The sequence below is a fragment of the Oncorhynchus mykiss genome, chromosome 31, assembly GCF_013265735.2.
Source record: "Oncorhynchus mykiss isolate Arlee chromosome 31, USDA_OmykA_1.1, whole genome shotgun sequence".
NCBI lineage: Eukaryota > Metazoa > Chordata > Actinopteri > Salmoniformes > Salmonidae > Oncorhynchus > Oncorhynchus mykiss.
Window position 1 is genome coordinate 37,620,045 of NC_050571.1, and position 22,085 is coordinate 37,642,129.

At 41.4% G+C, this 22,085-nt stretch overlaps 1 protein-coding gene across 3 annotated transcripts in view; it reads left to right on the forward strand.

Annotated features, from left to right (window-relative positions):
- LOC100136226 (pituitary homeobox 2) overlaps positions 1–22,085 on the forward strand; it is a 50,653-nt gene that overhangs the window by 23,042 nt on the left and 5,526 nt on the right. The window contains exons 1-2 of one of the 3 annotated variants that reach the window (XM_021584100.2): positions 14,984–15,173; positions 19,667–19,735. In XM_021584100.2, the coding sequence (XP_021439775.2) occupies positions 15,029–15,173; positions 19,667–19,735 (214 nt within the window). In that variant the 5' untranslated portion in view covers positions 14,984–15,028. Of the gene's footprint in view, positions 1–14,983; positions 15,174–16,839; positions 17,311–19,666; positions 19,736–22,085 lie in introns of those variants that run through there. The other 2 variants (XM_021584102.2, XM_021584103.2) reach the window with 2 other exon arrangements.

A 22,085-nucleotide genomic window follows, 5' to 3' on the forward strand; every position in this document is an offset into this window, starting at 1 on the left:
GCCGAGTCTGTGTGTGTCTTGAGAATTGGAGGAGGTACAGTCGGAGTAAGGAAGGAGAAGGCAGACTGAAAAGCAGAGAGGAAGGAGAGAAGGGAGCAGAGGGAAGAAGGAGGGAGGAAGGAGAGAAAATAGCAGAGCAGAGTCGAGAGAGTTTGGATCAGGTACCACTGGAGTAAGAGAAAAGGGAGAACGAAACGCAGATGGGAAGAAAGGACAGGAGGGAAGAGGGAGGGAGAAGAGAAAATAACAGAGAAGACTGGAGAGAGTTTGGAGGAGGTAAGACTGGAGCAGAGTATACAGGAGACCAAGAACCAAAGAGAATAAAAGAGAGGAGGGAGGGAGGGATGGATGGGAGAAGAACAGGGGAGAGAAGAGAGACAGTTCCTCGTTCCTCTGGCTCCAGGCCCAGCTGGTGTCTGTAGCTCTATACTGCTGCTGGTGTCAGATCTTTATTCCACCCTGGAGACAGCTGGAGGTGTCAACACCATGCCGGCCTTAGTTACCTCCCCACAAAAACTAGCCCTGTGTTTGTGCACATAGTCATCCCCCTGTCACAACACATAGATCCCATGTTGACGCGGAGCCTCCCGTTTCTGTACGAAGGAAAGACTACACCTCTTCTTTTTTTCTTTTTTTTTTGTTGCAACAAATCGACGAACAAACCAGGATGGAATTGGAAGTGAACAGATTGCACTTCGCCTGCAAAGAAAACATGTCAAATGTTCTATGTGGGGATTGTGATATGTGTTTGTCTGACTGTTCATAGAATACAGGGTGTACTTCAATGCCGCAAACCACATGGAGCAACCTAGTACATGTAGAGGCGACTGGGGATTTGTAATCAAGCATGACAAGACCACAAACAAAAGTTAATAAAACGGCTTTCATGCCCCATTTACATTGAAACAATCCCTCACTTCTGGGGGTTTTAAATTCACAAGGATCTCAGACCGATATTCGGCGGTTAACGCTCAAACTACAAATCAAACTGCTAGGAAGCCATTTAATATGCTCCTTAATGGATTCCAGGAGAGAAGATTGTCTGGCTATCAAATGTGCCTCTGAAACTCATCCCGTGTACCTTTTAAAAGTTGACAACAATAAGAGGTTGGAAAGGAGAACATATTAAAGATAAGAGGAATCCATTTCCATTCCATTTCATTTCATTAAAAAGATAGCTAGCGCTCCATGTCCTGGCAACAAGTGATAGCAGAGTGGGAGAATACAATGGGTAGGGAACTAAAGGCAACGGGTAGGAACTAAAACGCATTCCTTGATAATGAGGTTAGTAATGGTACAGGGGGTGACTGGGAGTGGTGTAACGGCAGAACATCATCATCCCCCGAACTAGCAGGGTACGGATGACACTCAAATAAAGGCAATGTTGGAGCTACTCATGTAGACACTACTGCAATCTTAGAGACTACACAGACCCAACAAGGGCACTGTGGTGAAACATTGGTTCAGTCATTCAATGAATAGCTGGTATTATAGTCTGTTGCATTGTTTATGTTCTTATGTTTCACAGAAACTGCAGTATTCATAGCCACAGGAAGTAGTTTGGGAGTGGGGTGCTGCGATTTATTTTCTTGAACGGCTGGAGAGAGTGGGGCGGAAAAATGTTTTTGCCGTGCTGCAGATGGATATATAGGTCCGATAACACAGGCATATTAAACACCATTGCACCGCTTATTTTAAAAAATCATGTATTTAACTTCAGGGGGTTCTGCAGCACCCTCGGCACCCCTATTTCCCTTGGCTATGGCAGAATTTAAAAACGTTCAGATACCTTCAGCATTTGCTTCAGTTTCCCTGGAGTTCCAGGACAGTGGGCTTGCACGTGCAGGACTATTCCCTTTATTCCACTTTGCCAGGCAAGCCCAATCAAGCACATCTTTGTATTGAAAAGATTGAACAGGTCATTTGAACCTGGTCCCAGTGCACACAGTCGTAGCACCAGCACACCTTTCTGTAACTCTTGAACAACATTCACCTTGGACTACATGTGCCACAGCTTGGAAATGTACCGGGCTAATGTATTTATGCTTAAATCGAATGATGTCTAATAAATCTTAAGCATAACATTATTGAATTAGCAGATGCTATATTATATAGTATTTTCCTGTTCACTGATCTCAATAGCAGTATGTCAAAGTCCCACATGATATACTTGAGTTTCCTCCATCGCCATCGGTTTTCATCACCTGGTAGCAAGGCATCTGCATAGGGACACAATAAATCATACGTTGGTTAGACATTTCTGATGGAATTTCCATTTGCGCTGTGTACAATTTTCAAGAATGAAGCTTGACCGTCAATTCCACACCGGGCCCTCTTTCAGCAGTTGCTGTTTGTCAATTAGATTAACGCCAACGTTTTGTGACATAAGATGATATGTGCCGCCTGCATTTTAGTGGATGCAGATTCACCCCAAGTGCACATTCAGATAGAACTCTCTTAGGCTCTAGAATTAGAGTGACACTCCTTAGAATTACAACCCAGTAATCCATGAAAACCTCCAAATACACAAAGAGTTGGGATCATCTTAAGTACATCTTAATTGTCCATTTTTCCAAACCACTATGGAAGACGTGTCTCCACTCTATCATGTCCCCACATGGGCAAAATTGTTTATCCTAACCAAGCAGAAAGATAGCACACTGTCATAACTCCGTGAGAAATGCAGTATATGTGAATATGTCATTCATGGTAGGGAGCATTATGATTCAAGTATATGCTTCCATCACTTCTATCACAAATCAAAATACCCCAGTCTGTTACTAGAATTATTTTTCATAGCAATGATTTATACAGCAGTGCCTTCCTTCATGGTCAAGTCTTTGGTGACATTTCCTAAGCACTTGACATGTGCCTTCGTTACACACAGATTAGATTTATTTCCCCGTCTGAATGACACTGGCAGAGTCTCTTGGGAGTGCACACACGCACACGCACACGCACACGCACACGCACACGCACACACACATACACACACACACACACACACACACACACACACACACACACACACACACACACACACACACACACACACACACACACACACACACACACACACATACACACACACACACACACACACACACACACATACATATATATATAAATATAGACACTGAGGGTGTCCCTTCCCTCTCAAATACGAGGATAAATAGTATGCCTGGATGCCCGTGCCATCCCTCATTACCCAGCATTCTAGAGGGCTGCGTGCCTGAGGGTGGAGGGCAACGCGTGGTTGGTGGTGAGGAGAGGGTTGACAGTGATTGATTGAAGTATGATTGATGGCTACAGCTGATCTGCCAGCTCTGTTTTCAATTGTTGTGGGGCTGGCAATTCTCACCTTCTAAAGTGCTTTGAGGGAACTTTGAGCAATGGAGGGAGGGAGGACAGTGGAGTTGACGTGTGGCTGAGGTGAACAGCTGCCACCCTCCCCCAACTATCACTGCCCCTCTCCCTGCTCCTCTCCACTGTTCTGCCCTGCTGTGAGTTGCAAGGCTGTAGCCTCTGCTCTCGAAGCTCAAAGCTCTGGAGTTCTGGAGCCATGACGGAGTGGGTCAGCAGGAAACTGTTGGTCCTGGGCAGCAGAGCTGGCTGGCGACCTAGTGAGTTCTGCACCCTCCCATTCGTGACCTTCTGATGCGTCGGGCGGAAGGTTCCGCAAGGTTAGGGTTAGGGGTTAAGGAAAATAGGATTTTGAATGGGACTGAATTGTATGTCCCCACAAGGTTAGCGGCGCAAGACTGTGTGTGTGTGTGTGTGTGTGTGTGTGTGTGTGTGTGCGTGCGTGCGTGCGTGCGTGCGTGGTGAGGTAATTGGATGGATATTTAATTGGGTGTCAAGAGAGACTGATACATGCAGCTGTTCCCACTGCAGGTCTTCATTTAATTTGAGGCACACAAAAAAGGCAGCCATTTTCTATGAGGCTTTCTGGCAAATTCTTCAGAGTGTATTCTTAATCTAGTGCAGTCATTCCTACCATTTCTTTGTCTTCAATAATAGTGATAGTGTTACCGTCCTTCTTGTTGGTCTTCACATTTTGTACATAATTGTAAATTATTGTAAACGGTCAAGTTCCAAAGCTTCGGCTGTCCCTTTTGTGATGTGTTTCTCTCCACTGTCATGGAGCTGTCATGGAGTCATATACTGTAGGAGTTGATCGATTTCCCTTAAAGATCCTAGAAGTTGAGTGGGATTGACTGCAAAGCCTTGAACCTCTTAACATTGCCCCCTTCAGTGACCTGTCGGTATTTGAACTGCCCTCCAAGTTCAGTCATCAGGAGGCCTGGTGTTGTACCCATGAGCACCAAGGAGGAGGTTAAGGCTGGGATGGTTCGTAGGGGCCAAGCCTTGAACACACTGGAGGATAGTCACTTCTCTCTGCTGGGATCTTGGACCTAGGCCATGTCAACTTCTGTAAGCACACTACGGCACCAGCATCGCACATGGGGTATACAGTGTAAGTCACTTACAGTATGGTGCCACAGTCATTGTTTACAGAGATGATTAACTCTATTCCGAGCTGATATATGGCACGCAAATGTAGCTGTCTGTCCCGAGCTCATTTGTGCAGGAAACTGTGAGGGCGCAGTTGAAACAATGTTGCCAGTTCCCTAGCAGGCTGGACCCAGTTGATACAATGTTACAAATTTGGTATTGAAAGCTCAAGACAGACAGCCAGAGAGCGAGGCAGACAGGTGGAGCAGAGAAATGAATGAGATTGAAAGAACCTGAACCAACTGTCACTGGTTTACACCATGACAGGGAGGCGGGGGTGTTAGTTTAATTTGGATGACATGTATTTTCATATTTAGCAGTATAGCAGTACAACATTGCATTTTAAACAAATATGAGAACAGCTAAATTAGAAATCCCCCCAAATTTAGATTTTTGTTGCATTTAGGGGAGCTCATTTCTCATTCGGGGCGGGCTTAGCACACACTCCTTTTCACCTATCCCAATTTTTATTTTTACAGAAAAGGTAAATTTGTCAAAAGGACACATCAATGAATTCCCTTTTTTTCCCCCCCAAAGGTGAAATACAGTGCATATCATAAGTAGTCAACCCCCTGGGATTTCTTCAGATTTTATTGTGTTACAAAGTTGTTTTCAAATGTATGTGTATAATTACATTTTTTGTCCATAATCTATACAAAATACTTTTTTGATGTAAAAGTGAAACACTAATATATCTTGATTTGATAAGTATTCACCCCCCTCAGTCTAAACATGTTAGAAACACCTTTGGCAGCGTTAAGAGCTGTGAGTCTACTTGTTGTAAGTCTCTAAGAGTTTTGCCCATCTGGATTGTATAATATTTGCTCATTATTATTTTTTTAATTCTTCAAGCTCTGTCAAGTTGGTTGTTGATCATTGCTATACAGCCATTTTCAAGCAGATTTAAGTCAAAATTGTAACTAGGCCACTCAGGAACATTCATTCTCTTCTTGGTGTGCAACTGCAGTGTAGATTTGGCCTTATGTTTAAGGTTTAAGGTTATTGTCAGAAAAACTTCCTAGTCCCTATCTCCCATCATTGTAACACTTCTACTGGATAATAAGTGCAGTAGAAGTGTTACAATGATGGGAGATAGGGACTGGGAAGTTTTTCAGAAGAAAAAAAAAGAATAGAGCTAACCACAGGCTTTCCACCAGACACTGGGAGACAAGTTCACCTTGTACAAACAATAGTGCGCAAGTATAAACACCATGGGACCATGCAGCCATCATACTGCTCTGGAAGGAGACTCATTCTGTCTCCTAGAGATGAACGTACTTTGCTGCGAAAAGTGAAAATCAATCCCAGAACAATAGCGAAGTCCCTTGTGAAGATGCTGGAGGAAACAGGTACAAGTATCTATACCCACAGTGAAACGAGTCCTATACTGACATAACCTGAAAGGCCGCTCAGCAAGGAAGAAGCCACTGCTCCAAAACCACCATAAAAAAGCCAGAATAAAGTTGGCAACTGCACATGGGGACAAAGAATGTACTTTTTAGATAAATGTCCTCTGGTCTGATGAAACAAAAATAGAACTGTTTGGCCATAATGACCATCGTTATGTTTGGAGGAAAAAGGGGATGCTTGCAAGCCTAAGAACACCATCCCAACTGTGAAGCACGGGGGTGTCAGCATCATGTTGTGGGGATGCTTTTCTGCAGGAGGGACTGGTGCACTTCACAAAATAGATGGCATCATGGGTAGGGAAAAGTATGTGGATATATTGAAGCAGCATCTCAAAACATCAGTCTTGTTAAAGCTTGGTCGCAAATGGGTCTTCCAAATGGACAATGACCCCAAGCATACTTACAAAGTTGTGGCAAAATGGCTTAAGGACAACAAAGTCAAGGTATTGGAGTGGCCATCACAAAGGAATAGGCCAAAATTCACCCAACTTATTGCGAGAAGCTTGTGGAAGGCTACCCGAAATGTTTGACCCAAGTTAATCAATTTAAAGGCAATGCTACCAAATACTAATGGAGTGTATGTAATTTTCTGATCCATTGGGAATGTGATCAAATAAATAAAAGCTGAAGTAAATAATTCTCTCTACTATTATTCTGACATTTCACATTCTTAAAAAAGTGGTGATCCTAACTGACCTAAGACACAGAATTTTTACTATGAATAAATGTCAGAAATTGTGAAAGACTGAGTTTAAATGTATTCGGCTGAGGTGTATGTAAACTTCCGACTTCAACTGTATAATCTCCCTATGAAGGGTATCTGAATGTAAAGTGTGATCTCCAATTCTTCAAAGGCAGCCTTCTCCATGCACCGCTATCCTTCCATGGCTGAAGAAAAGCATCTCACTATTGATGGTAGAACAGGATAGCGAGGGTCACCAGGTAATTTTAGGTCATTCATTATTCATGCTACATTTACTTCAGGATGATAGAACATAACTTTAGGTTCATTTAGGGCAGTCCCTTGGGCAACGTACAGAAACTATGAGTTAGTTTGTCTATGCATTGTCTGGCTTTGGGATTGATTTTCCTAAAGGAAACCACTTGAGCCATATTTATCAGCAATATAACCTCTCCGCAATTTGGCCTACAACATCAGGGTAGAGACTTTCATATATTCCTCACTGTAAACTTCAGATAACTTTTTCAAGATAGAAGGTTCTTTCAAAAGGTTCGTCTGGAGTTGAGACTCATTCAAATGGAATGTGATGTAATAATAATACGCGATTCATTGTGATAATCAAATTTATTTTGTGACACGTTTCCTATTAATTACACATAGATGGAAGAGGATGCATAAAGGAGTTCCTCGGAGGGCCACAAATGGCCAAGCCGAAAACGTCTACTCTCTCAGACATGCAAAATGAAGTCATGTGCATAGGGAGGAAGGATGATCTAATTTAAATGATCTATCAAGCAGCTATTATCAGTTATAGAGCAAAGGCTTCAGCTTCACTTCACCACTCTCTGCTCTCAGGCTTTTTTATCAACTCAGTAACCCCCACTTTGGTAATTAACAATCTCCTCCCTCCCTTCACAAGTCTTCCTGGTCTTTGGCTTCGATTCCTGTGGTGTCTAAGGTACAAGATTTGATATCACAAGTGATAACAATTATCATTCTATTTTTAATGAAATGCCATTCGGCAACTATACTGTATGTGTACCCATCTAAAGGAACATCAGAGTGTCTCCTGGAATTACACAACGCTAATGTCTTCAGACATGACTCTGCTTTATTCCTTATGAAACATACCCTACAGACAGAAGGGGAGGGGTGGGGAGTGAAACAACCTGGAACAAGATTTAACACTTCTAATGACATCAGTCAACAATCTAGGACTTTGCGTTGTGGCCCAATGTGTTTCCTGTTAGCTAAACATTGTTCGTGACAGCCCTGCAATTAATTGTAACGCTAGAAGGGTGGAATGTGCCCAGGGCTCATGTGGCCTTGGCTGACACATCGCCATGCGATAGGATACATAGACCCGTAGACACGGAAAGCAACAAGGTGTCCAGCGGCAGCTTAGCTCAAGTCAATCAGCTGGCTTTCCCTCCAACCAGGGGGTCCAGATGTAACTTTGTACTCAGCCTTCTCTGTCTTAGCACTCGCATCATATAGAGACCGTGGCCACAGAAATGTCCCCATTCGTGACAAAGCTGTTGCTTTGGTGTGTCTTATTTTGGAGGGGACTATTGGGAGATGTATCTGACATGAAATGGGGACACCATTTTGTTTACGGTTGATTTACTGACTTGTTCAAGCACTACCAGGAAGGAAGCAAGGGGTGAGAAATATGAAGAGGTGAAGGGATATGCCAATATAGCTCTGGGAAAATGCAGTGCCCTTCCAATGCCTTCCAATGACACAAAACCTAGTCACTGTGTAATGTAATAATCAAAAGAGCGACACAATCTATATTTTAATAATTAGTCTAAACAAAGTTGCGTTGGCGTTTGTAGCGGAAACCCATTATCATAACTTACGATGTGTTTTTGTTTACGTAACTGACCTTGAATGGAAAAGGTGGAGGCAGCGGTCATCAAGGGGAGCATAGAATTAAGTGACCAATGTTCTAGCTGTGTTCATGAACTTCCCATTCTTAACCCCATTGGTATTTCAATAGCAAGTATGTAGACAGGAAAGCATCTCTGGGGGCCATCATTACTGACACCACCACCTCCTTTAGGCTTTATAGACCTACCAGGATGACAAAATGGTGTTCACAGAGGCATCAGGGCTGAAACAAGCTAATGGGGGGTTTACAATGAAACTCTAGTATTGTCCCGTAGCCTCCAAAGCATGCCAGGGTCACGAACCCTGTGGCAAACCAAGGTGTCAGTCAAAACGTGTCCTCAGAAACTTTATTTGAAGCAATATTTACGAGACACGCATCTGCCATTAAGTGACGATAATGCCTAAGCTTAGTCTACTACACATTTATTTGTCACAATGTGGCACCTCACATATCAAAGCTGTCCTGTTGGTATTTACTATGCCCTGTACAGGCTCATAGCAAAATGTAGGAAAATATCCAAGCTGTAACAATGCATTGCACGACATTGGGAAAAAAAATGCAAGGAACAGCAATGGGCATACATGACATTGGATGCTGAACAAAGACAGGGCAATTGGAAATGGCTTGTTTCCACTCTGATGTAGTTTGATAACCTGAAAATAGACAGGTGGTGGATGCCTATAGTGTGATATTTTATATGACTCACTTGGCTCTCACAGTGTTTGATTAGATACTAGAACTTAATACAGACAGTAGATGCAAAATTGTAATGGTTCAAGGTTAGCACATGAAGAGCTGTACTAAAATTCTGAGCAATTTTAATAAGTTGACCAGGGTGGGCCAGGTTTCCTAGAGCCTTCATTGCACTAAGTTCCTTGTTAGATACCTCTTTAAATGTATTGTTAGCTTCAGAGCTGTTTCCTAATAGAAACATTGTTGCAAGGTCACAATTTCAATGTTCTTCATGAAGTATAGATTGTGTTTACCTTAGCACAGGCATTCATTCAAAGCCAAACTTCCCTCTCTGCTATTATTTTGATCAAACAACATGCAAATACAAAGTATGGGTCAGCAAGCTTGTTTTGAAATCTCATGGGGAGAGGATTTTATTTTTCATTGCGAGTCGTCAAGAGTGGTACAGGTTGCCTCGCTGTGCAATCGAGCTCCATTTAGAATGACATGAACAAACAGGATTACCCATATGTGGTTATACATAGACATGAACATGTTCAAAACGAGAAGCGTTCCAGGGGCAAGTTTGTGTCTTTGGTGAAGTCCATTTGATGTGCCAAGGAAAACCTCTCTATCTCTGGCATTTGTAGAAGCTTTGAAAGCAGCTTCCACGCTAGGCGCAACCTCCCTTTAATTTCTCGACGTGTTCTCTACAGCAGATACGCAAGACCTAGTAGATTTAAAGGTAATGTTTCATTAAAAACAGTTTGAATGGAAGTGATAAACAATAATAATTTTAGATAAATCTCCCAAACTGGAGACCCATGACACTTTTGAATATGGACATGAATTAGTGTAAAGTGGAAGATGCTACTTGTGTCCTCAAAAGGTCTAGGCCTCATAGCATAATGACTAACATGTTGGACCAAACTTGCTACAGTAGTAATTTTCTACTCTTCTAATTGTAGACAATGGCAATCGTAGAGCTGTTTATAAACAGCAAAGGCATACTGGAGCCCCTGTCAAGCATTCAGCATTCACTTCGTTACAACTTGCCCTGTTAGATTTATGCCATTGGGTGATTAACCCTTGTCCCTTTTAAAAAGTAGTCCATACCTATTTGGTACAGAGAAGGAACGTTAATCTACTCCTCATTCCACTCTATATATGGTGCGGGAGGTAGCCTAGTGGTTAGAGCATTGTGCCAGTAACCAAAAGGATGCTAGATCAAATCCCTGAGCTGATAAAGTAAGAATCTGTCGTTCTACTCCTGAACAGGGCAGTTAACCCACTTTTTTCCTGGTAGACCATCATTGTAAATAAGGTTTTGTTCTTAACTGACTTGCCTAGTTAAATAAAGGTTAAATAAAGGTTAAATACGTTTGTCTGATGTATCTAATGGATACTGTATGAGATTCCCATGGTATAATATCATACAGCTCATCTTAGTTACTAAGAGAAAGAAAGAAGTGAAGAAGAAGCACATCAGGTACTGGAACGGCAGTATCTCTAACTCTTCAGATTCCTCTGGGAAAAGGTTTAGAAAAAAAGATCAAAGCCTCTGTTCTTCTTTTTTCTCTCTTTTCTCCTCTCTTTTACTAGAATTATTCCATTAAAGCAGAATGTGACATAATTACTAAAGATGGTGGTTGTGGAGAGTCTCCTCGGGATTACCAACCTCTCCCCTTTGATGCCCACAGGCGTCCAAATGAGGCAGCAGCCGCAACACAAAGCAAAGCCCTCAATAAGGAACCAGTGCAGATGGCCTGGTAGCCAGCGAGTTCACCAGCAACACAAAGCTATAGTTGGAGAACAAACTATTCTACCTCAAACCAACCCCCATCCAAACAACACAGCGACAACAACACGTCTCAATAATTGATATGTCGTCATTTCAGATACTGAGGTCTGGGGTGATTCCCCATTACATACTCATCCTTAAGTGCAATACGCAGCTACATGGCTCATGTATATCCCATTATGTTGATATAAAGCATTGCTGGTTGTGGAGAGATTGTGAATGCGTTGCACGCTAATCCCCTTTATCCTGCTGTTAGGGCAGGGTAGTTCCTCAGTCTTCCATAATAGTCGTCAATGAGAAGCTTGAGTAAACACAATCAATGGAAAACACCGGGATATGCACCACCGAGATTTCCAAAGTCTCGACCCCCTATTTTGTTTTTTCCCCTCTCCCGGGATTGGCTTAAACACCCCAACCTTTGTGAGTTCCCGGCAAACTCCACCCTAAACAGTGTTATTGATTTGAGATTGGATATTACAAGTGGACAACGATGATTGGGAAGGTTATCAGCTTGTCAACGATTCGGGATAGTGTTGGGTGATGAAAAACTGTGACTCCCTCAGTCTCTACCCGCTCCTGTCTCCTAGTGTCTTGCTACTCCTGCTCCTTTAGCTTGAGGATTACAATCTCTTCATCCATTATTAATGAAGTTAAACTACTAGTGGCATGCTGAATGTGCTGCATGGGAGATTTGTAGCTAATCCAGCGCAAAACAGCCTCAGTCACATAATGAAGGGGGAAAAAAAGCACAAATGTCAACAGTTTCACACAGGGACTGGATTATAGGCGCCCCTTTCGCTCACTCGCTCACACACACACACACACACACACACACACAAACAAACACACACACGCGTTTCCCTGACAGTCTGTCACCCATGGATTAGTTTTTCTTCCGTTGACTTGAGGAAAGGGCCACAACGCTACATAGATCTGTGTTGTTCATCCCATGTTAATATGAACTGTTTTACCATTGTTTCATCACCCCCCCGTCCCCCCGTCCCCCCGTCCCCTGTAACTATTCCCCAGGTCGTTGCTGTAAATGAGAATGTGTTCTCAGTCAATGTACCTGGTCAAATATGGGCTAAATGAGTAAATAAATAAATAAATAAATTATACATCAATTGTATTTGTGTCTCACTGACTATCATTTGAATACAGTACTGATGAAAACATAGCTCATCGACAGATCAACAGAGTCAGAGTGGAGATCATCGCCAAGACGACGCATGATCAACATGACGGTTATCATGTTTATCAGTGCGGGCCAATGGGGCATCAGGCGGTTCTGATGTTTGGTGGTTCTGTTGTACTAGTTTGTGTACACACATATGCAATGTAACACAGGTGAGTAGTACCATGAAAAGGAGACCAATTCTACCCCAATACGGAACATTTAACATTTATTGTTATCTATCAGCGTTCTCGATCTACCCTCTCCTCTACTACTGTTGACATCTGTCTTGCCATTATCTCTCTCTCTCTCTCTCTCTCTCTCTTACGCTCACAGTCTCTCTCTCTGCCGCAGTAGACCAATTAAGGCTAAGCTGATTCCGATTGCGCCCTGCGATCCACCTGGGTACACGGTCAGGGGAGTTATTGTGTAGTTGATCTGTTTTACATGTTATTGATGAGATGGAAGCATCATGGCCATTTTATTACACCAACTTAATTATTGGCCGATTTCCCCCTTCGGCAGGTTAGCGGTAGTTCGCCATTGATTCTTCCTGGAATTGATCAGTGAACTGCTTGAGCAATTTATTGGTCCCTTTGTATCTGTGATTAAGATCACCATGCTCGAGGCCCGTGTTTTATGTGTCAATCATTATTTTGCTAGACTGAAAATGTTGCACTGTGTTCTATAAGCATGGGTTGACTTGCTAGTGTCTTCTTCGTTGTTCTTTGGAACCTTTGAACTCCCGCCTGACCGATGTCAAGGGGAATCCATACCTGTTAAACCTGACCAGAGATGGCATTGGAAGCCATTTGAAGTCCAAAACCACCATGACATCAGTGATGCATTTTCTCTGGGAACTCAAGGCTAGGATAATTACAAGGAAGGTAGTATAGGCAAAACAGCTGAGTACTTTTTAAATATACACTGCATTAGCTTGTAGGCAGGAGGGAGTGCAGGCAACCATGTAAATTATTATATGGGCCAGCTCTATTAAAGTCAAACCACAGACTCGTGTTTAGCTGGACTGAGTAGTAGCCTAGCCTACTGTCGTGCTGGATCTTTCCCCTTTGGGTGTTGTGACACAGCCTGGCTATAATAAGGATCAGGCAGAAAGCCGTTCAACAAGCTCAAGAGCTATCCAAGAGTCATCCTTTTAATTTAGTTAATTTACAGGCGGCTTTTTGTTATTAATGCGTCTTAGAATACTGATGGATACACAAATCGTTTTTTTTCTGCTGAAGGGGTTGACAGTAGTGTCTCTAATCTATCTTTCTCCCTCTTTCTCTCTCCCTCCCTCTATTTTTCTCTCTCTCCCTTTATCTCTCTCTCTCTCTGTCCCTGCCTCCTTCCCCTCGCTCGAATGTAGCGATGGTCGAGGAGTTACACCCACAATAAAGCTGACTTGAAGTGACTTCCAAGCCATTACTTTCTGTCTAACGTATTAGCAGTACATAAACTGATTTGTTTAAAGATTTGTGGCTTTGAAAGACCAATTTGACTCCAAATTTTATTACATGGCCACAGAGCGCCGGCCAGACATAGCGTTAGGCGACAATCGCTTGTGGTTTTGAGGGCTGATGCAGAAAACAAGCCAGCCCAGTTTCTCAGGCAGACGTACACTCCTGAGTAATCGACTTCACGTCCACATTACCAAAGCCTGCCACTGAAAGAGAGATTTAAAGCTGCAAGATAGATTGATAGTGGACCATATGTTTGTCATCATGCATAGTCTAGTGTTTTTGATTCTTTGGTGTGAGATGGAATGAACATTTTAGAAGTTTATGTCAACCTGGAATGGAATGCATTGACAGTAGAGATCTGATTGGTTTAGGTGAGGGTAGTGGTAGTGGTAGAGGTATTCACTTTGAGAAACATTTGAATAAAGTTCAGCTTTGGGGCATTTTCAGTCCAATTTAACTGTACTTTAATTGATTCCTCGTGGTCTACGCTGGATTTGACTTTAATGACTCGAAACTGGGGCAAGAAAAATAATTGGTTATGGCAAACTATTTATCCAACATGTCAGAAGAAAGAAAGTGTTCTCGAAATATACACACTTTGTGTAAGGGGCATAATTTTAATTACACTGTGGAGGGAAATGTGTGATCCAATGCCAAATATGTCAATATCTCAACTCTTCTGATTTTGGTGCAAGAGTTTTTGTAGGCCTATACTAGTACAGATGAATGATAATTTAATAAGTGATAAATTATCTGTAACAAATGTGTGCTATAGACAGTGATCACTCACCCTCTATACCCCCACCCCACTGAACAATCTAGTTATTGGGCTCACAGCAACAAGGCCTATAGGGAGATAGGTCTGTTCTGCTCTAGTACAACACAGTCAAGGAAGCATTTACTAACATACAGCAAATCATAAATAATTTAGGAAGATACCAGTTTGATGTAGGCTATAACTAAATCCAACAAAGAGAATAGGATTGTACAAATGTAATTTGCACTGCAATGTTTATTATACCTTATTCACAATTAATAGACTATAATGGACTTGATTAGTGCAGCGATTGCTTGTCAATCCCATATTATTTGACCACTATTTGGTTATATGGCAGCTATATTAGACATGCATTTAGTGGAATATAAAATGCATGCATATACGCTACATGAAATGGAGAGCAAGTCTACAAGTTTCATAGAATAGGCCTGTGCACAAGTAAATCCTTGAAATGTCCAATAGGTCTAGTATTGCTGTCGGCAGCTGAATGTGTGCAAAGTGGTTGATGTCCTCGTTAAGAATCAGAAGAGCGCGCTTGGTCAGGTCACCTCCCTTCTCACATCACAGCCCCATTAGAAATTCTTTCAAGTGTCCTTCTGCGTCGCCAAAGACGACAACAGCGAATCGATAAGTGCTCGAAATGAAAAGAAGCCGCCGGGTTGCCCCGGAGGCAAACGATTTCATAGCACTAGCAGCAGCCTTTTTTACTGAACTTCAGGCATTCCTATGCACCTCTCTTCGTGAGAAAGAGAAGGCAGGCTCACATCTTTATTCTCCAGATGAAGGTAAGCGTGGTTAGTAGAACAACGTGCCTCTCAAGACGCCACCGTTTTCCCCCCTTCTGATATGACAGGCGGGGTTGGGCTTGCTGTACCAAAGGGATGCATGCCAGGTTGATATTTGATAACAGCGCTGGGGGATTTGAAATCATGCGCGTTCGTTGTACACGGAGATCAAATGTAATCGGTGTGTATAGGTCATCTTCAGATAATTGAGTGACCTGATATTAACATAGGGCGTCACAGACCAGAAAATGTATCTGCTTATCAATTATGCATTACAGGCTTAGTACATACTATTCTGCGAATATGCTCGTAATTTATCTATAGACATGTTTTGGGGCCTATGACTGGACGCAGAAGAAATCAGGGATGCAACTCTCATAAATGAGGCTAATTGATTTCCTGTGTCCATAGATCATATAAACCTCCTCCAATTGCCGATTGCGTTGTTATCACAATTCTCAGGCGCCTTAGAACACGCAAATGATAGATAGCATCGGTATAATCATATATTTACAATATTCCATCAGACATGCACGTCGAATGCATACTTTACCCACAAGGCCTATAGGCCTACATTTTAGGAAAGTGTTTCAAATGTTATGGGTAATGGTATTCTGCGCGCATTACTAAATTAAAGGGACAATGTGGGAAAACAGATATAAGGCCGTTGTCGTGTGCATGTTTTGCTTTAATGCCTCGTTGCAGCGAAATTCCCATGTGGTTGTGTGCATTAATTACTTGTTTAATGGGAGTATGACTAAAAATGTAAAAGAAGGATTAGGCACATGAAATGTAGCCTACGTCCGGTCCGCTTGGCTCACTTAAGATGCGAATAGAAAATCAGTCTGGATCTTACGGATCTATAAAGAGCATTTGCATCCCAGCCAGCTGTTCGCTTCTCCAAAGAATAAAAAATAAGTATATCCCAAAACAAATGTGTAAATTCAAACGCAGGCCTAATATTACTCACGTTACTCCCAAGAATCAGAAATTGTAACTTTGAACTGCCAAATAGTTTGTCAATGTTTTAAATTAACATTGAAGACATCACAAGGAAATGTGAACACTGACGCTGTAAATCTGTTTCAAATTGCAGTTCTTTTTTTGTATCATGATATGAACATTCACAATCATCTTATTTGCACCTTTCAACTAAATTCTACTTGTATAATGTATTGTTGTGATGCTGGTTAGTAAATCTAATCAACTCATGAATATATAGCGTTTGAGAGTGGTTTCTGGTCAATTTCAACATGTTTAAGGCTCTCTTCCAGCAAATTTCCTGTAGCCTATGTAGGCTGCAAATAAAATATTAACTTTGAAATAACATAGTGCTAAAAATAAACATAGGCTTCAAATGCACTAATCTTACCGACGGATATAAATAGTTATTATTTTTTATGGAAATTTTAGAGTAAAAAAAATGTAGATCTATTTGCCTATGCAAGCATATATAGACTGTGAATTCCTTCCATATTCTAGCATCTTAATTAATGTAGGCCTAAAAACAAGAACATACAAATGGTAGGCTATGTGTTATGAATGACGTTTTACTCAATTATATTACAATTAGTTTATTCGAGTTTTTATTTCGTTGTTGTTCTAAATGGAGCGTTTCTTAGTTTACACTGTCTTTAACTACACATGCACGTAGACGCAGACGAACACACCCACTGAGGCACACACACACACTCACGCAGACACACACCCACGCACTCTGTCAAAGCTCGAGAGAGAGAAAAAAAAATGCGCCACTCTTAGGCTGTCTGTCTGGAGAAAAAAGTTGTTGAGGCTGAAGACGATCCAAGGAGAGAGAATGACCTATTGAAATGACAGCGCCTGCTTCGCAATTTCTAAAAGCACTGTAGCTAGATGGTTGTATGCGCTTATATAATACACAATCATACGTGGCATCGCGTTTTGATCAGATAAGCGGGAAAGATAAGATATCTATGTAGCGCTGAGACTTTTTCCTTCGGGAGGCGGACAGCAAACTTTAATATTTTGGACCTGGAAGTTCGATGGCTCAGGTTCTTATCTGAAGGGTGATAAGCAGAACCATCGGTGTGGAATTTACCTCTTAACCAGACAAGAATAAAACAAGAAAGGGCGTAAGGCGCTGGTGTCTTCGACTACGGTAAGTGCGAAGGCCACTCTTTGCGGAGAGTTAATGCAAGTGAAGGAATTCGTTCCACCTCGAGTTAGCCTTTTTGGCGTAATCTGTGAGAGTCTGATGTGAATTTCATCAGCACCGCAGTAAGATAAAGGGACATGATAAGTGAGTTCGTGGCAGGTTTCACCTTGTAAGTCCGCTTGATGATAATGATGTAACGTTAGCACTGAATGGAACATGGAATGGATTTGACTTCATGGTCTCGCGCCTCAAATTAATGCCGAAATATATGGTTATTAATTTTCATAATACAGACAGGCTGTTGAATTCGTGCTGTTGAATTGAACGGTGCAACCTTAAGAAATAAAGAATGTATTAATAAAGATTATTGTTGACCATCATTCAACAATTTGTTGTGGTCTACTGGACTGATTACATATCAATTGCGTTGCGGATATTGCTATGATTGAACTCTAAATCTCAAACTGGATCAGATTTCAATAAAACATATTATGGGCTATTTATATTATCTTTCCATGTCTATAATAGTAGGCTAATAGTCCTAAAAATGATTCTTTAGTTCTGTTTTTTATTTTGCATGCATCCTTTACACAAATAAAAGGCACGTTAATGACATACCCAAATACGGATCATTTAGGCTCACAACTATGCTAACAACGAATATAGACAGAATGTAATAATAGCATTCAAATAATTAGACACTCATGGTATCACAATAAACCACTTTAAATTGACCTATTTATTATTATTATTATTATGCTTTCCTTGATGGTGGTAGTGTTAGTCTATGGTGGTAGTATTAGGCCTAATAGAGGCAGGAGCAGTGTGCCTAGTATTAGTGAAGTGTTTGCCATAACGAGAAACTTACATAGTCATTTATATTATTTGTAATGGTGGAGCTCAAATGTGCACTAACTATGCATGCAAGTTCAATTGGAATTAGTAGAATATCAACTTCTACAACCAGGTAACTAGACCCCCTAATCGTGTATTACATGGCTATTTAAATTATTACTCGGTTATTACGTTGTAATTTATTTGGAAGTAAAAGTAATCGAATGAATAGTATCAATCAATTCTAAAATGTCTCACATACAGGTCTATGAGCTTACAAAGCTATTGCTGCTTTTTAGGGCAATGTCGTTTTATTCAGGCAAAAAAAATGTACAGGAAATTCCAAATTCAAGTGAATATTATTTGGATTTTCGAAATGTACATTTCTTAAATTTTTGTCACTTAGTGGACACTCTTGTCCAGAGCAACTTAGAGGAGCAATTAGCTTAAGTTAAGTGCCTTGCTCAAGGGCACATCGACTTTTTCACCTAGACCTTTCGGTTACTGGCCAAAGGCTAGGCCTGCTAGGCCACTTGCCGCATATTTCTATGTGAGACTTCTTGGAAATGGCTATTCCCTGTCAATGCCATTTCCAAACCCAATGTGATGGGTCAGGGGCGAGGGGGAGCCCCCTGAAATATTGAATGAAAGCTCATTACTGCCGCTGATTAGATGACATGAGGGATTTGCAGTAACCTTACAACCTGACACCCCATCTTTCATTTTACTTCGAAATACACAAGAACCTGCTCCACTCAAACCAGGGTTCTCCAGGTACACACCATGTAAAACTTAACCTCCAGTGTCTAACCCTTTTGAATAAAATCACAGATGTAGACTATGTAGCAGGTGAGGCGAGTAGGAGTTATGTGTGGCGCTGGCGGGTCCAAAGTGAAAGAGAACGAATGGGGAAAACGGTTAACAGCATGATTGCATGCAAATTTCCCATCTTAAATTATCATAAGCAAACAGTCGGGAAGCCTGGCCTAATAAAATCCCATCTGTGTTACTTCATATCGAGTTAGTATAGAGCTGCGATAATGAATTTTTTAATATCCCACCGACAGACATCTCAATCAGACACTAATCCCGTGATTTTACTGCGGAATCACTCAACTTCCAGTGCCCCAAACTGCTGCATGCCGCCGGAACAATTTACACCAACCCCCCGTCACAGAGCACCCAGTAAACCGTTGCATTGCTTTTCTGTCGGAACTGCATTTAAAGAGCTCCTTGTGTTATAGGGTTCAAAACCAATGATCAGTAGGCCTATTCAAATGCTCGACATTTGACAAAACTTGAGGAAAATAGCGGAGTGCTTATAGGCCTTATCAACAATGATACAGGTATGACAATTGTGTTACAATTGAAACATACAGATGTGACAATTGTGTTTAACCCTATACTGCAATGTCTTGATTGTACATTAAGAAAAATGTTGTGATTTTGAGCACACGGGGTTGTGTGTATTCGATGCAACCGGTTCAGCATTATCATACTAAATCCAGTCTCTTTTCTTTTCCAGAAGCGGTTCCCCTAATTGCGATAATGGACTCCCACTGCCGCAAGCTTGCGTCAACTTGTGGACAAATAGGTGAGCATATATGTGTAACTACTGTGCCACAACACTTCAATGGGAAATTTCGCCCACTGCAGAAAACAGATGCTGAGATTATAACAGCATCATTTAATGTTTTGGTTCCTTTGCATATCAGAAAATTAGATGAATTTTCGTTCCTAAAATATCATAGATCTGTCTAGGCCAGCGTTTCCCAAACTCGGTCCTCGGGACCTCAAAGGCTGCACGTTTTATTTAATTTTTTTGCACTAGCACTACACCGCGGATTCAAATAATCAACTAATCTCGAGGACTCAGTTTGGGAAACGCTCGTCTAGGCCTATGTAGGTGTATGACCAGTCCAGTTCTTTTGAGGAAAATTGGTTTTTATACGGTCTTAGATTGCCACCTGGTGGCCGAGTATTGATGTGCAGTAGTGCGCCACTGGGAAAGAGAGTAGGGAAAGACCTACGCATATATTCTATCTTCATGCATCCAGCTTTCGTTAAGCTGCCAAGGGTTACAGACAACACGCGGCAATATATATGGACTACTTTTTTGTTGTTGTCATGTTGTCCTCTTCATTTGAAGTAGGGCCTACCAAGTAGTCCAATACCCCACCTACCATTAAAAAGTGTCATAGTGTAATTTCTATTGCAACTCGTGTGGCTATCAATGCATCTTGCATCAAGTTGTGGCTCATATCAGTTATGTCAAAATATGATGAAGCATTTAAATCCATACACAGCAATATTCACATAAACAACAGTCACATAGGCTACATTGCATATAACGAAAAATACAGTGTATTTTCTGGGCCAAGTCAGTAAGGTTGGAGTGGATTTCATTTATTGTGTAATTAGGGAATAACATAAAACGAATATTGTTGAAGTGCTAAAACGAATTGCCAGTTTGGCAACTCTTAATTTAGCTCATTTTATTTTCATTCATGATATATTGGATCTAATCAAGTGGCAAAGCAGGCATCAGCCCGTGGGGCTACTTTTCTCCATAGCAGCAACTTGAGCAAGGACGGCGTTGTGATCCCTCATTGATGAACAGTAATAAGATAAATAGAAACACATAATTATATGAGGTAATGCAAAGACGAGCCAACGAGGCTTGCACATGTAGGCACCGGAGTGAAGAGACACTCGAGCCACCTGATTATTGGCGATCCCTTTCAACTGTTTTACAACGGCCTTAATATATTCAGGTCTTGTCAGATTGACTCCAGGGAAAACTAAATGTATAATGAAAGCTTATTCGTGAGGAGGAATATACTAATGGAGGAATCTGATGTCCCCTTAATCCTATGTAAAAAGCCTGGTCGTCTCCCTTATATTGACTGAATTGCTAATTAATGGCCCTCTATGGCGTATCGCGCGCGATAATCCACAGAAGAGAGATAACGCATTCTGAAGGTAAAAATGAAGAGGAAACCGATAATCCACTGCAAATCTAGTATTACTTTCAGCCAAATAATTGAGCAATCAACATTTCTTGGCTTGCAGAGCCTACAGAAAAATGTCGTCTTCAATGCCATTTAAATATTTTTATTTTTATAGTATATTGTTATTATTATTATTATTATTAGTAGTAGTAGTAGTAGTAGAAGTAGTAGTATTAGTAGTATTAGTAGTGGTGGTAGTAGTATCATTAAAACAATCTGTAATTCAGGGTAATATCCCACTGGGCAGATACTGGGTACATAAACGTTGTTTCTACCTAATTTCAATGAAATTACGTTGAACCAACGCGGAATAGATGTTGACTTCTGTGCCCAATGGGAATTCTAATAGTTAAATTGTTCACAAAATCCTTGCTAACACACAGAATGCAGGTTATTGCTTAATAAGGCCCGAGACTACATCATCATTCAAATAAAATGAGTTTACCACTTGTAGATCACAACGTATAACACCCAAGCGAATTGCATTACACCAAATGACCTGTGATAGACCCAACCTCTGACCTAATCATATGAGGGGGATTTAAACAAATAAAATCCACCTGATATGCCTGACTCGGGCCCAGGAAAAGACAGGCGTGAGAATACTCACCTAAACTGAATAAATACATGATGTAAGGAAGACATGCAGGCTAAATTCACATCTTCATTCAAGGACTGCATATATTATTGTCCAGCTGTGTACAGTGGGGTGGCTAAACACACAGCGCAGGGTTATTCTTTATAACTCTATAGGGAGGATGGAGGCATAACCATGCCGGTGGTTTTGACAGCTCTCTCTCCCTCGCTCCATGGTCCGCGCGCGGCTCTCCCACAAGAGTGCAAATGAGGTGTATATCAAGGGCTTTCACGGGATTAGCCCAATAATGTATTAGCAGCGCCCATATCCTGATATCCAGGAGATTGGGAAGAAAA